The sequence below is a fragment of the Lytechinus variegatus genome, chromosome 5 (assembly GCF_018143015.1).
Source record: "Lytechinus variegatus isolate NC3 chromosome 5, Lvar_3.0, whole genome shotgun sequence".
NCBI lineage: Eukaryota > Metazoa > Echinodermata > Echinoidea > Temnopleuroida > Toxopneustidae > Lytechinus > Lytechinus variegatus.
The window spans coordinates 42,235,320-42,249,931 of NC_054744.1; the positions used below are offsets into that span (position 1 = coordinate 42,235,320).

At 36.6% G+C, this 14,612-nt stretch overlaps 1 protein-coding gene across 1 annotated transcript; it reads right to left on the minus strand.

Moving 5' to 3' along the window:
• Positions 1-412: 412 nt before the first annotated feature.
• LOC121416201 (alpha-(1,3)-fucosyltransferase C-like) lies at positions 413-3,571 on the minus strand. The gene has a single exon (XM_041609693.1). It carries the CDS (start codon positions 3,322-3,324, stop codon positions 1,843-1,845), a length of 1,482 nt encoding a protein of 493 aa, XP_041465627.1. The 5' UTR covers positions 3,325-3,571; the 3' UTR covers positions 413-1,842.
• Between the last annotated feature and the right edge of the window lie 11,041 nt (positions 3,572-14,612).

Here is a 14,612-nt window from a genome sequence, read left to right on the forward strand (position 1 = left end):
TGATGTCTAAAACAACTGATAAAAAGAGTCATGTGTAATCAGGTTCGCCTACTTCTGCGTTACAAGGTGATTTTTGCTTTTTAGTCGTTTTTTTTTACTTAAAAAGTCTTCATCTCACTAATCATACAACCTATGATATGGAAAGTGTATATTTTCTAAAAGGAAATTCCTTAATGAATCCAAATATGCATGAAAAAATAACATTAATTGTAAGGCTAAGTGTTATATTGTGTTGGAAAAAATCCATTGCATATTTGCAATCAAAATAATTTGTATACCCCCCCCCCATGATTAAAAATGATTTAATTTTTTGCGTTGAACAGAGTCAGACCTTTCTTGCAATGTATATTTTATTGGGTTTGTTTAAAAGATATTTCAAAATCAACCCGAACTTATGCCAATCTTTTTTTTAAGGAAAAACATATATAGTGTGTGTCTTATTATTGCCTGCATTACCATTACTTGATTGGCATATATGATGTGTTCATCTGATTGATGGTATATGCAACAAACAGTTTCGAAGAAACTATAGTAACATTAGACCAAATAATGCTTTTAAGACTCTTCACATATTGTTGATCTTAATGTCTCAGACCTGCGTCATGTGACCTTTCAGATCTGCAACAAGTCCAAGAATTCATTTCATCCTAGAGAATAGTAGAAATCATATTTTCTGTGTTCTTTTACACAAAAGCTACATTGGAATCAAGAATAACTGTGAATAAGATATGTGTCGATGTAGAAGAATTGTTGAGGGAAAAAGAAAAACAGCGACAAATTTTCTATTTCTTTTTTTCAACTTGTTTTTCAATAAATTAACAGTAAAGATGAATATTCTTATCTTGATTTGATATCGACTTTGTGGTTGAGATCAAGTTTTCACCAAAATATTAACGTTTCACCTAAAATAACACCAAATCTTCAGAATCCGGCACCTCCCTTGGTGCTTCGTCTTTGAAGATGTGGAACTCTATATTTATCATAGAGCAATGAAACTTCTAGATTATTATTGGCTAATGGATTTAGCTTTAAAATTATACCAAATTTGTTGGCATGGCTCCCTAACCAACAGATGTAACAGCACCACCCTTTTTGGTAGCGACCTCATGACACATACCAGAAATATTGTTTATCATAATACTATCAGCGATTGTTGCAATCATATACTTCGTTCTGATGAGTCAAATTGCACCTTCTTAATTTTATCCCAAAAATAATAATATATGTATGACAACAATCAAGAAGTAGTCTTATCGTATTTGGAAATTCTGATGATCATTATTACCCGATATAAACAAATTCTACCTTTTATCGGTCACTTGAATTATGGCGTGTTGTGTATATATGATTCACAATATTGCATGCTAATCGTACAACTATACTACTAAAGTTATATGTTCATCCACAAATGCTTAGAAAAAAAACCTCAGAGTGTAATCTTGAGATGTAAAATGTGGGAACAAACTTACCATGTCGCAGCATTTGTGCATCAAAGGCTTAAACTTAAATATCAAAAATATGTAATTATCGTTAAATTATTAATTCACTCAAAGACATGAATAAACTCCTTATGAATTTTATCAATACTTTGTTGAGTTCTCCGCCTGATCATACCGAAACACGATATTGCCCTCATCATCCGCAATTCCACTTTCTTACTTGTATTCCTTCGAGACTGAGCTTACTTAGTCCTCCTGCAGAAAAAGGCTGCTGATCAGTAATTGAAGAACTCAGACTTTAATGTTTAACCCCATACCGAAGTTGAAATCGAGTCAAGTGGGTATATGTGTTTACCCAAAGTAACAAACAATAAATCATTTATTATATTCTGTATTACCAGTTCTACCACCTCTGCTCGATTTCAGCTTGCTTTTCCTTTGATCTTCGAACATTGAATCCCAGCACTTTCTTGTCAGCATGAAAATCATCACACTGTCCCAGCCACCAAGAAGCAAAATCTGGAGTCCTTTTCTTCCACGAGGTCTCTGGGTAGAAGAAGACATGGATCAATTTCTTCACCAGATAACATAAATTAAGCCCAGGTTTTTGACCTCGGAATGCTGATGGAGAATGCAAGATGATTTTGCTATCAATTTTCCAATCAAAATATTTCTTGTATCGCACTTCGTCTTCATCAAGCGCATGAATGTAATCAACAAATGCACTCATGTTGCTGAAATCCTCAAGGAAAATGAAAGAATCCTTCGGAAGTGTCTTCTCGTAGCCTTCACGCGTTGATCCATAGACTATAGGAACGATTCCATTAGAGAGACTATTCTTCCACACTTTCTCCGTGATATAATCCCGACATTCACTATTCTCGAACGAAAGGTAAAACTTATATTGTTGAAGCGTTTCGGTTGTGTTCTTTTGGGGGAGCTTTCCCGCCTTACCACATTTCCCGTAGAAATCGACTGAGAGGTGTTTCTGAATCTCATTGATCAACTCCGTCCTTTGCCAATAGTAAGGATTGCAATTACCATTCATCGCTGCTATCAATTTAGTCTTCTTGGGTATTGGAGGAGGTTCTGGGAGAGCCTTTATTTTCTGCACACTGCCGTATGGGAAAACGATATCAGTGTCTCTCGCATAGGTCATGGTGAGATTGAAAGGGTTTCCTGTTAAACCTGGAGGTGCATAGCCCATGTCATGAATAGGGCTCTCTTTTGTTGATATGACCCATAGTTGTCCCGGTGGTCGCAAAGCAATCATTTCATTTAAATGTCTATCTCGAAACCCAGGTATGAAGAAAACAACGTCGAAACTCTGCATGAGTTCCTTAGAGGGTTGACCAACAAAACTTGTCTCAAACCTACAGAACTCGCTGAATTCACATCTAAATGGATTCCACTCTCTTGAATGGTTTCCAGGTGCAACGGTACGACAACGAGATGAACAATACTTGGCAACCCTAATAACGCATTTAAAGTCGGTGTCTTTCTGTTTTTGTTGAATCTTGTGGAGAAGACTGCTCTCTTCAATTGGTATATCCGATAGTGGTTTTAAAGAATCATCAATATTGAATGTTAAGACATCACGTTCAACATTGCTAATACTATGGGCAAGTCCTTGTATCACTGGCTTAGAGGCACCCTTTAAAGAAATAAATTTGATATTTTCAAAATCAGTATCAATTTCATCTGCGGCTTCATCCTTGGAGGAGATGACGAATTGTCGGGTGCCCAATGAATAATAATCCTTCTTTACAGAAATTGTTTTCAACAACTCGTTGTAATGATATAGCAATGTGAACATAGCGGCGAGTGATGAAATGGTTATCACGATAAATATTTTCAGACAGAATATTTGTTCATTGATTGCCATCTTCACAGTCTCCGTTGGTTGTCTGAGTTGTTAAGTTGGTCAAGACCTCTGCATCCCCAGATACTTTGCAGCTAAAGCCTGTCTGTCGCTGTAGGTATTACCTTATCCCGGCATTACGATCCAAAGGTTCGTGTACATGCACACCCGGCCGCTCTATGTTCATAAGCGATAATAGCTAGCGGACATGTCCTCTCTGAGCAATGTCTTATGCTGAAAATGCACTTTCCTTCGTGAACTGATAATATGGGTCTTCTCCCTTATATGAATCAATAGGCATTCACCAACGTGAGCACCGAAGCACGAACTGTCCATTGTGTAAGAACTAAACGGAACTCAACAATCGATATAATCGATATAGAAGCAGACGGTTTCGCAGTAATCCAGATTTTCTTTATTTTGTAGAGGCGTAGTGTAGAATGAGAGGAAAGTCAATAGGGATATAGAAATTGTTACGTATTTATAAGCATTTCTTGATTTTTTCTTAATAATGTCTTCATTTTCTTTGGTCAACTGATATCAATACTAGGCTTCAAAACAAGAAAGCATGATATTAACACATTCAGTTTTTGTGTAAATATCCACTTGAAAAAAGAAATGATGGTGGAATGGTGCAAATGGGATACAAATCTGGTGAAATTAGACGTGAGGGAACTAAAACATTCAAATTGTAAGTTATGAACCACTATATTCCATCATTGACCTAAATAGTCGAGCACGTAGCGCGAGCTGAAACTTTCAGAAAAATTATATGAAAATGAGCCGTTTGGAGAATTCTTGTCTTTTTTTAATGGCATATTCCATTTCTACACTTTTAAATTTCACTTTTCGTTTCTTGTGTATGTTCTCCACTTTGTTTATATCATGAACCGGAGTCTACAGAATATTGAAAAAAATCAAGGGTGGTAAAATAAACGAGTCACAACCATCATGCCCATGCACTTTGTTGCTGGGAGGGTAGATTATTATAAAAATAAGAATAAAAACATAAACATGTTAGTATTACATCATGCAAGTTTCTTTTCCTCATCCTTCCATCTTTATCTTACAATATCTGAAAGGAATCGTGTCGATCAATAACAAAAGACATTAAAAAATCGAGAGAGAAAACGAAAATCATCGTGCGTATATACGTACAGCAATCAATATTACCATCATAATCATGTTCTCTATCCTTATAACACCATGAGGGGTTCATCAGAGCATCGATTTGGAAAGGTATTTTTATGTGCATACACTTTTAAGAATTTACTCCAATATCGGGTGCCAATATTCTGAGATGAATATGAAAATGAATATAGGCCTTAATTTAGAGAATGGATGCTCAAAATATTGCTCATGCACTTCTGGACCTCTTCACTGGACATCTGATAGGGAGAGGCAAAGAACTAAAAACATTTTAAGACCACGTGAACATTAGATGTGAGAGGCGACACGACATTTTTCTCCTGCTATACTTTCACAGGGTTACAATTCCTGAGATTCGTTATTCCGAAGGTTCGTAATTCCGAAACACGTAAATTGCCTAGACATCGATGTTCGTTAATCCGAAAGCGAAAAAGGGTTCGTTAATCAGAATATTTGTGGCGTTATTCCAAAGGTTCGTTGTTCCGAAGGTTCGATAATCCGAAAACGAAATAAGGTTCGTTGTCCCGAAGGTTCGTTAATCCGAAAACGAAATAAGGTTCGTTCTCCCGAAGGTTCGTTAATCCGAAAAATGAAATAATCGGTGGCGTAGCTGGAAAACCGGAAGGGTAAGTGTGGTAGGGGGGGGGGCACTATTGCTGTTCAATAGTTATGAGGATGGGGAGGCAAAAAGTGCGGAGGAGCAAAGTAGAGCAAAGCCTCTTGAAGTGATTCTGATTATGGTAAGATATATATTTAGGCCTTAGTTTTCGCGAGAGAGTGCAACGAGCAAGTGGTTTTGAAACATTTCAAAGCTGATGTTGTAAAACTCGTTTTTTTTTGTTTTTTTTTTGGGGGGCAAGGGGTCAATTACTGTTAAAAGGGCATCCTTGGGAGGTGTTGCGAGCGTGAATAGCAAGCTCAAACTTTTTGACATTTCAATAAGAAGCTAAAATAAAACATTCTGAGCAATTTTTCCAAACATTAAACAGATGTGAATCTAACTGAGGAATAACACAAGCGCGAAATGCGAGCTGAAATACACTGACCAGAAAATGAACCTGGTAATGACTGCGTTAAGTTAATAGGGTATATCAAATAATGCGAGGGCGAAGCGCGAGCTTAAAATATATTTCTGCCTGGAAAATGGACATTCTAAGCCTTTTTATAGCCAGAAACGATGAGTACCTTACTAAACTGATCACAATAACAAAACAAATTTGAGATATTCTTTGGGATGATGTAAAATATATACTTTAAAAAGGGTATTTAATTTCAAAAAAGGTACACTTCATTTTGGAAAAAACAAGAATATTTCCCTAAAATGGATGATCATAGGCTTGTGATGCTAGTTCATGTTTTTCTCTCATTGCTAGACCTGCAAATTTTTATTTCATTATTCATTTTATTTATCCGGTTCAAACATAAATAAATGTACATGATACAAAGGTACAAGGACCAAACTGAAGTCATGTTTACAATAATTACAACTTACAAACAAGACTACTGAACATCAAACAAATAAATAAATGTAAATGCATTCAATAAGAAAACTACTATTAACCTATTAAAGAATACCAGTATAAGAGCAAAATTATTATAGAAGTTATCAAATCAAATATCGATAGGAGCGTGTAGATCCATTTTGAAATTGCTTTGTCAAAAAAAATCCGAAATGTAGTTTACTAAAAGTGTTAACCACTTATAAACCTTTAAAAAAAATCGCTTCGCGCGGGGGGGGTGAATGTTTGGACTAGAATAAGGATGATAAAGACCCCTTTTTGACTGGGGAGGGGCAAAAAAGCCATCCGCAGCCATCGTAGCCAGCTTTTCGGAATGAGAGGGGAGGGGCACACATTTATTTCACATTTATGTGGATTGAGCTTATTACAATAAGGGGGGGGGGGATTTCATTCACATTTCCCCAATCGGCTGCTCAAAGCTGATTTTTTTTCTTTGAAGAGGTAGTCCGAAAAGTTACTTCTAAGCTTTATTCTTACAAACAAGATAATATTATATAATAATCCCTGATTGAATATAATGCGAACGCGAGAAGCGAAATAAATTTTATAGACATTTTTCAGGAATTTCGTCCTAAAAATTGAACATACTAAGCAATGTTTGTGATTATGAACAAGACGCGTATGGAGCTAACTCATTACTTCGACAGCGAAGTGCGAGCTGAAATTTTTGATAAACTGTCATAAAGAGGGATTTTTAGAAGTTTGTCAGAATTCATACAGAAGTAGCCTTATGCATAATTACAATGAAAATGTGAGCACGCAGCGTCAGCTGATAAGTTTTAACGATCAGACCTGAAAAGAAATATTTTGAGAACTTCATGGAATACATAAATAAAGAGGCGTCGATCCTGGGGGGGGCAGGGGGGCGATCGCCCCATCAATAAAAATATTGGAGGGCAAACATATAATTCCCCCCACACACAATAATTTTGGATATGTTTAAAAAAAACAAGATTGTAATGATCAGCAATCGAGATACACAACTCGTTCTTTATTTAAAATCGTGCTCAAAATAATGTCCGATTTTCAGATTGGAATATAAAAATTTTCAGCTCGCGCTTCGCACTCGCATAATTTCTGTAGCAAAAACCCATACTTTTCATGATTAAATACGTGAATGTAAATGTCCCGTTTTCAGATAAGCCTCAAAAGAACTGCTTCGATTTGCAATCATCTTTTCTTGGATATATATCTTGTTCTTTATCAAAAACGTCCATTAAACTGTCATTTTTTCAGATCGAAATATCAAAATTTTCAGCTCGCGCTTCGCGCTCGCATCTATTCTTCTTTTAGATACAAATCTTAATCATTGGAGGGTGGGTGTTTTGTACGATCGAGCGCCTTTGGAACGTTAATGATTTTGCCCTTCCCAATCTGAAAATGGATCGACGCCCCTACATAAATAGAATACTTAAAATGAACCTTATTTCATTTTCGGATTAAAGAACCTTATTTCGTTTCCGGACTAACGAACCTTATTTCGTTTCCGGACTAACGAACCTTCGGAATTGCGAACCTTATTTCGTTTTCTGACTTACGAACCTTCGGAATAACGAAGCATCAGAATTACGAATGTATGCGCTTTCGCAGCATGTTCACTCTTCCTTACCGTCATTGGTTTCGGTCTCGGTCAAATTCCCGCAGTGAAGGCGGCTCTAAAGCCGACGTCAGGACCGGCTTCAAAATCGACGTATATGCACCAGGGGCACAATTTGAAGCCGCCTTATCACTCATAGTACTACATGTATTTTAATCATAAGCTTTAGTCTATTGAAAATACCATTACCATAATACCACATTGCTGCCACAACTCCTATGACTGTTTTGTGTTTCAAACTTCCAAAAAATGCTTCTAAATCTTTAATACAATTTAAATATATATGGAGTCAATGGTAGGGTCAAAGAAAGCTCATGTGTAATGACCACTGACTTAAATCCAAACGGATAACCTATTGTTCAGGGGAGGATGAACTGTTGTTTCATACCCCCCCCCCCCTCCTTCCACTCGAATAGTCTGACGGTATGGATTTACGCTCGTGGTATACAGTGTATCCTTTTTATTCTGGTTTAATTATGGTCGATCCATACATCGTTTCTTTGAGTAAAGATATATTTTAAATTCTTCTAGAAGATAGACAATAGATAAAGATAATAACAAATTAACTTTCAGAAATGTAATATATAGATATTGTGGTATATGTTTGGACTATATATAGTTGATTTTAGTAATTTAACTTTTGAAGTATTTGATTTATTTCTTGAAATCTCAAAGTCCCAAACCTCGGAAGTTCATTCATTAAATGATATGTAAATAATTATTATCTCTTGTTTTATGTTTGTTTATGTATACCTATGCTGTATTCAATTTATGTTGCCCTGTATTACGTTCGTTTAGAACTGATAACCTGGGACCTTTATTGTAATTGATTCCCTTTTTTCATGATTAAAAGGTAATTTATTTTAAAAAAATATTATTATTTTCATTACCATCATCATCATTATTACTATTATTGTTATCATCATCGATATTGATATCATTATTATTGGTCTAAAGGTTATGACTCATCTTTCAACCAGTGCGACATAGGCTCGAATTCTAGTCATGACGTGTTTTCCTTCAGCAAGAAATTTACCCAAAATGTGCTGCACTCAACCCAGGTGATGTAAATAGGTACCCAGCAGGATTGATTCCTTGAATGCTCGAGCTAAAGCTGGGTGTCTTGTGATTATTGGATAAAAATATGTGGAGTACTGGTTCAAGGGATAAATCAGGCTTACAAACACAAAATGAGTAAAATTGAGGCAAAGTGTTGAAAATCACAGAGGTCCGATGACAAACAACAAAGATATATGTCATTTCAAACTGTTTTTAACTACATTTCGTTGAAATATGTTTCGTCTCCTCACGAAAAAGAAACTAATTTTTAGAGATAGCTATCAAAATCAATAGATATACTTCAATTGTGAATTTAAGATTAATAGTAAAAATAAAATATCTTCCTAGATTTGAGACAAAATTAATTATTCACGCATATTTCTGCATAGAAAAAAAAATCTTGAGTTATGTCGGAAAAGATTTGCAGAGGATCTCACGTATGAATCTGCATCCACTCTCATTTTAAAGATATAGCTGAAGGAAAATTAACAAAGAATACCAATAAATTTGCCAATTAGCCATCCTTTTCGAATCCTTAAAAAATCTCTACAACTCTCTTTGCGCAACTAGCGTGCTTTGCCAGTACTTGTGTATGCGTTAACGATTACTCTGATTATGTATTGAAGTAAAGAAAAGCAAAGATTTTCAAGATGATGTGAGACCATAAACCATATGCATATTGTATGTTGGAACAAATAACTGAGAATCACGGTTTCCTTTTTTGTGGAACGCACTGTATGTTATCATGAATGGGCAATAAGGAAGCCGATATCATCTTTCCCTATTCTTTTGCATATTATTGCATGAAGTCACAATTATTCACATTGTCTTCGTTAAAGAATGTAAAAATGTGATTAACAGACGATCCCATGTGCCATATTTTCATTGCGGCAACTAATCTATTTATAAGAGATGTTATATACAATAAAATTAATGAATTACGAAAACGAAAATGGGGACAGGATAATTTATTCATGATTGCATTCAAAGAACTGTTTCAACGAATAACAAAAAATATGATAGATATCTGATTTTTCATCGGAATGCGATTTATATTACATTATGTTGTCTTTGATTTACTTTATTCCAAAGCACCGTGTCATTTCCACTCTGAATTGCATTTTTAAGAGGAATCATTTGTATCCAAAATTAAGTTATCCGTCTTAGTCACTTTGTTGAAATAAAATCTCTTTCATTATCAATTGTGATAGGATCGTTACTTTGTGTTGAGGGCGTGTTCATCTAGAGCTGAACATGGAATGGGATGAGTTGTTCAATCTGGCGGCTGTTTTGTTCAACGTCATTGTTATACCACTTTCTGCAACGTGAAAGGAGTAAAAAATGTAAGTTCGAGTTCAAGCAGAAAAAATGGAGAATACGATAGTCGATTTGACATTTTCCGAACCTAGAAATGTTCTTTCCGATGAAGTTTTTTTCTTGATTCGTGTTCCTATGGGGTCCTAGAACAAATTCAGCTTGGTTGCCAAAAGTTGCCGTTTGGGCAATTTTGCTAATTTGCATAAATCCAAAATGGCCGCCAGATGCCATCTTGAAAACCTAACTTTTGAACCCCTGTCCACAAAATGATGAGTAATGACTCGTTTTAGGGGTTTAGAGATGTGTAGAACTGATTTCTGTAATCATTTTTGCAATATAAGGTCATCTTTAGGTCAAATCCAAGATGGCCGCCATATGCAATCTTGAAAATTGACTTGTGTTCCCCTTGCCCCAGAATGACGAGTAATACCTCTATTTAGGGGTTTTGGGGTGTGCAGAATCCATTTCTGCTTTCTATTTTGCAATATAATGTCATCTTCAGGTCAAATCCAAGATGGCCGCCATATGACGCCATCTTGAAATATCAATTTTTGAACCCTTTGCCCCAGAATCATGAATAATAACTCTATTCATGAGTCATTAGGTATGTTGATTCAATTCATGTAGTTATTTTGCACAAAAGATAATCTTCAGATCAAATCCAAGATGGCCACCAACCGCCATCTTGAAAAATTACTGTCTGAGGCTTATACGTGTTAGAACTAATATAAAGGGATTTCAGTAAGAATGCTCATTTCTTTTATTAATTCTCAAGTTCATTTCAACATTAATTGCTCAACTTAGAATGAATCCTCTTTAGGTTTGGGCTATCCATTTCGAGTGTATTTTTTTAAGGTCCATTCATACCTTTGTACTGAAGAGGCTTTTAGGGTCTTATTTCAATTTGAAAGTGTTTTATCAATATTATTTTTCTAAATCAATGTGTCCAATGATTGGTAGGCATCAGTTCGCCTTAAAAGACGATGGTGTAGCGCTAGGCCTTACATTTTCGAGAGTGACTATAGAGCTCCACTCTAGAGTGGCAGTCTCTAGAGCAAATTTTTACAGATGAAGGAGGATGGCGCTGAGACACGTTTATATAGAGATGCTGCCCTAGCCTTCCTCCTAGGCCTTTGGTCTGCCAATTTAGCATTCCGATTATTTTCTGACGTCTTGACCCCTTTACTTAGTAGCTCTCCATAGAATGGACGGCGACTATCATCTACACCTTCATAAGTGTTAGTGTCTATGCCGGCAAGTGTTATGTTATACTTGCATGTGTCTTTAAAACGGAGGTGTGATCTATCGATGGGGTGAGACCAATCACACAGCTTACCTTAACTTGGCGAATCCAAGAAGGGATTCGCCAAGGTTTCATGGGGCAAACATGCCCCAACCACCTGAGGTGCCTTTGACTAAGGAGCGAGAAGAAGCTTTTGATGCTAGCACGTACGCTGAAGGGCCTCTGTATTTTTCACTTTGTCCTGCCATTTAACGTGCATGATACGTCCGAGGCAGCTGACATGGAAGGTGTTTAGCCACTTTTCTTGGTCGGCGTACGTTTTCCAGGACTTACTTCCGTGCAGGAGCTTGGTCATGACTGTGACAGATTTTACAATCCTGATGCTTATATGCTTGTCTTGTGAAAGGGGACAAGATACATATAGTCGGTCCAAGGTAGGTGAGGAGTCCACTATAACCAGACGAGTGTGTGCTATTGATATACATATCTGGAGGACAGTCGGTGTTTTGAGTCTATCAGGATTTCTGACTGTCTCAAAGTCTGATGGATGGTCCAAACCCCTTACATGCACAAGACAGGCAGCTGTTATGTATGACTAGGTCTTGTACTCCCACTTCTTGAGAGGCAGGGGCGACATCGTTTCCGTAAAACATTTCACGAATGAGAACAATCCTGACCGTGGAACAGTCTTGGGGAGCCTATCTTCTGCAGGAGGCTAAAGAGTGCACTCCTGCTGACCAAGTCAATGGCTCTTGTCAGGAGGAAAAGTCCAATAATACTTATAAAGGAAGTTAATAATTAAATTAATTTTTTTGAAAAAAAAATACGGAGAAATCACTTTTTAATTCAAATAATACTTTAAAGTCATTTCACTGGAAAAGTATGGTTGCACAGAAATAAAAAAGGGATCAAAACTCCCGAAATCATAGCCCAAACCTTGAATGGTTTAATTCTAAAGTAATTGGTTAATGACGAAATCTATCAACCATCTGACCATCTTAGACATGACTTGACCTCGAACTAAAAATGGAGTGATTAAAAGAAATGAATCATTCTCACTGAAATCCCCTTACATGAGCTCCAATACATAACAACAACCTTATTAGGGACAGCACTTCTTCAAGGTTCAATAGTCTCGGAAGTAGTTTTTTTTTATTTCTTAATATGGCGTTTAGTGGTCATGTTGGATTATTTTGACCTGGAGATGATCCTACATTGCAAAATTATGAACAGAAATTGAATAAACATACCAAATGATAACTCACGAAAAGAGGGATATTATTCATGATTCTGGGACAAAAACTTGAGAATTAATAAAAGAAATGAGTATCTTACTGAAATCCCTTTACATTAGTTCTAACACGTATAAGCCTCAGACAGTAATTTTTCAAGATGGCGGTTGGCGGCCATCTTGGATTTTATCTGAAGATTATCCTTTGTGCAAAATAACTACATGAATATAATCAACATACCTAATGACTCATGAATAGAGTTATTATGCATGATTCTGGGGCAAAGGGTTCAAAAATTGATATTTCAAGATGGTGTCATATGGCGGCCATCTTGGATTTGACCTGAAGATGACATTATATTGCAAAATAGAAAGCAGAAATGGATTCTGCACACCCCAAAACCCCTAAGTAGAGGTATTACTCGTCATTCTTGGGCAAGGGGAACAAAAGTCAATTTTTCAAGATTGCATATGGCGGCCATATTGGATTTGACCTAAAGATGACCTTATATTGCAAAAATGATTACAGAATTCAGTTCTACACATCTCATAAACCCCTAAAACGAGTCATTACTCATCATTTTGTGGACAGGGGTTCAAAAGTTAGGTTTTCAAGATGGCATCTGGCGGCCATTTTGGATTTATGCAAATTAGCAAAATTGCCCAAACGGCAACTTTTGGCAACCAAGCTGAATTTGTTCTAGGACCCCTTAGGAACACGAATCAAGAAAAAAACTTCATCGGAAAAAACATTTCTAGGTTGGTGTATTGAGCCAATGAGACTGTCAAATCGACTACGACCTGTTTGAGTGAAATTGGACAAACCAAAAGAAAGGTATGAGCGTTTGAATGTGGTGAACACTAAACGCTGTAGAGATCCTCGCATTGGCAATGCCATCAAGATCTTTGATGTCGAACATGTAGAACTGTCGCCTATGTGATCACTGAATATACACATGAAAATATACAATGGGGCAAACAATTATTCCATGATATAATATTATTTCAGTTGATCTTAAACATAATGGCCAGTTACCTAAGTCGGGTTTAATTTAAACTCTGGTCTAAGACTATGGATAGCCAACTGTGACATAAATCTCGAACAGTAGAGGTTCAAAGTATCAGCTCATTTGACTCTCAAATCATAACAAAGTTAAAGGAGAATGAAACCTTTGGGACAAGATAGCTTGTGTGAAAACAGAAAAATCAAAGAAACAGATCAACGAAAGTTTGAGAAAATCGGACAAATAATAAGAAAGTTATGAGCATTTGTGTATTGCGATCACTATTGCTATGGAGATCATCATATTGGCAATGCGACAAAGATGTGATGTCACTTGTGAACAACTCTCCCCAATACTTTAGTAGTTATTCACTTAAACTGCCTCTTTTATCAAATCTATCAGTAGATCATTTGTTATTTCTATAGGAGGGCATGTAATACATATTTTTAAATATTACATCATGGATAAAGAGTTTGCATCACGATAAGAAAAAAAGAGACATTTTGGGAGTATTTCAGAGTCCATCAAAGGGAAAGCTGTTCACATGTGACACTTCTTCCAATAGCCAGTTCGTATATATCCTCGCCAGTAGGTCCAATTGCCTGCCATTTTTGTCCAATACCCACTTGGCCCAATTGACAGTTCGTCCACTACCCACTTAAACAAATTGACAGTTCGTCCAATGCCCACTTGGTCCGATTGACAGCTCGTCCAATACCTGCTTAGTCCAATACCCTTATGGTCCATTGCCCACTTGGTTTAGTAACCGTTACTGGGGGCAGCCGCGGATCCAGTGAGCAGGGGGTGGAAACTCCGCTTCTGCATCCGGTCAGAATTGAAGAAAATTTTGGAGGGTCAAAAGTGCACACTGCTCCCATTTTACATGTACAAGCCTATGGACACCGCCACTGCTTTGGTACACCAGCGAAATGGAGGCGTGGTCATTAAACGTCCTTCGCGCATAGCGTAAAAATATGTAAATTAGCATTTGGTCACTAATTAGCATAATGCGCGACCTGATTTGATGTCGTTGGTGTCTGTGATTGTAAAACATCATGCCACTCATTCATTCTTAAGTAATCTTATTTTTATTGATCTATTTGTTCTTGTCTGTCACGATTATTACTGCACCTTTGATTTATTTTAGCTGCAGGTTGCCAGGATCTTTGCTATGGCAATAACTGGAAACTTT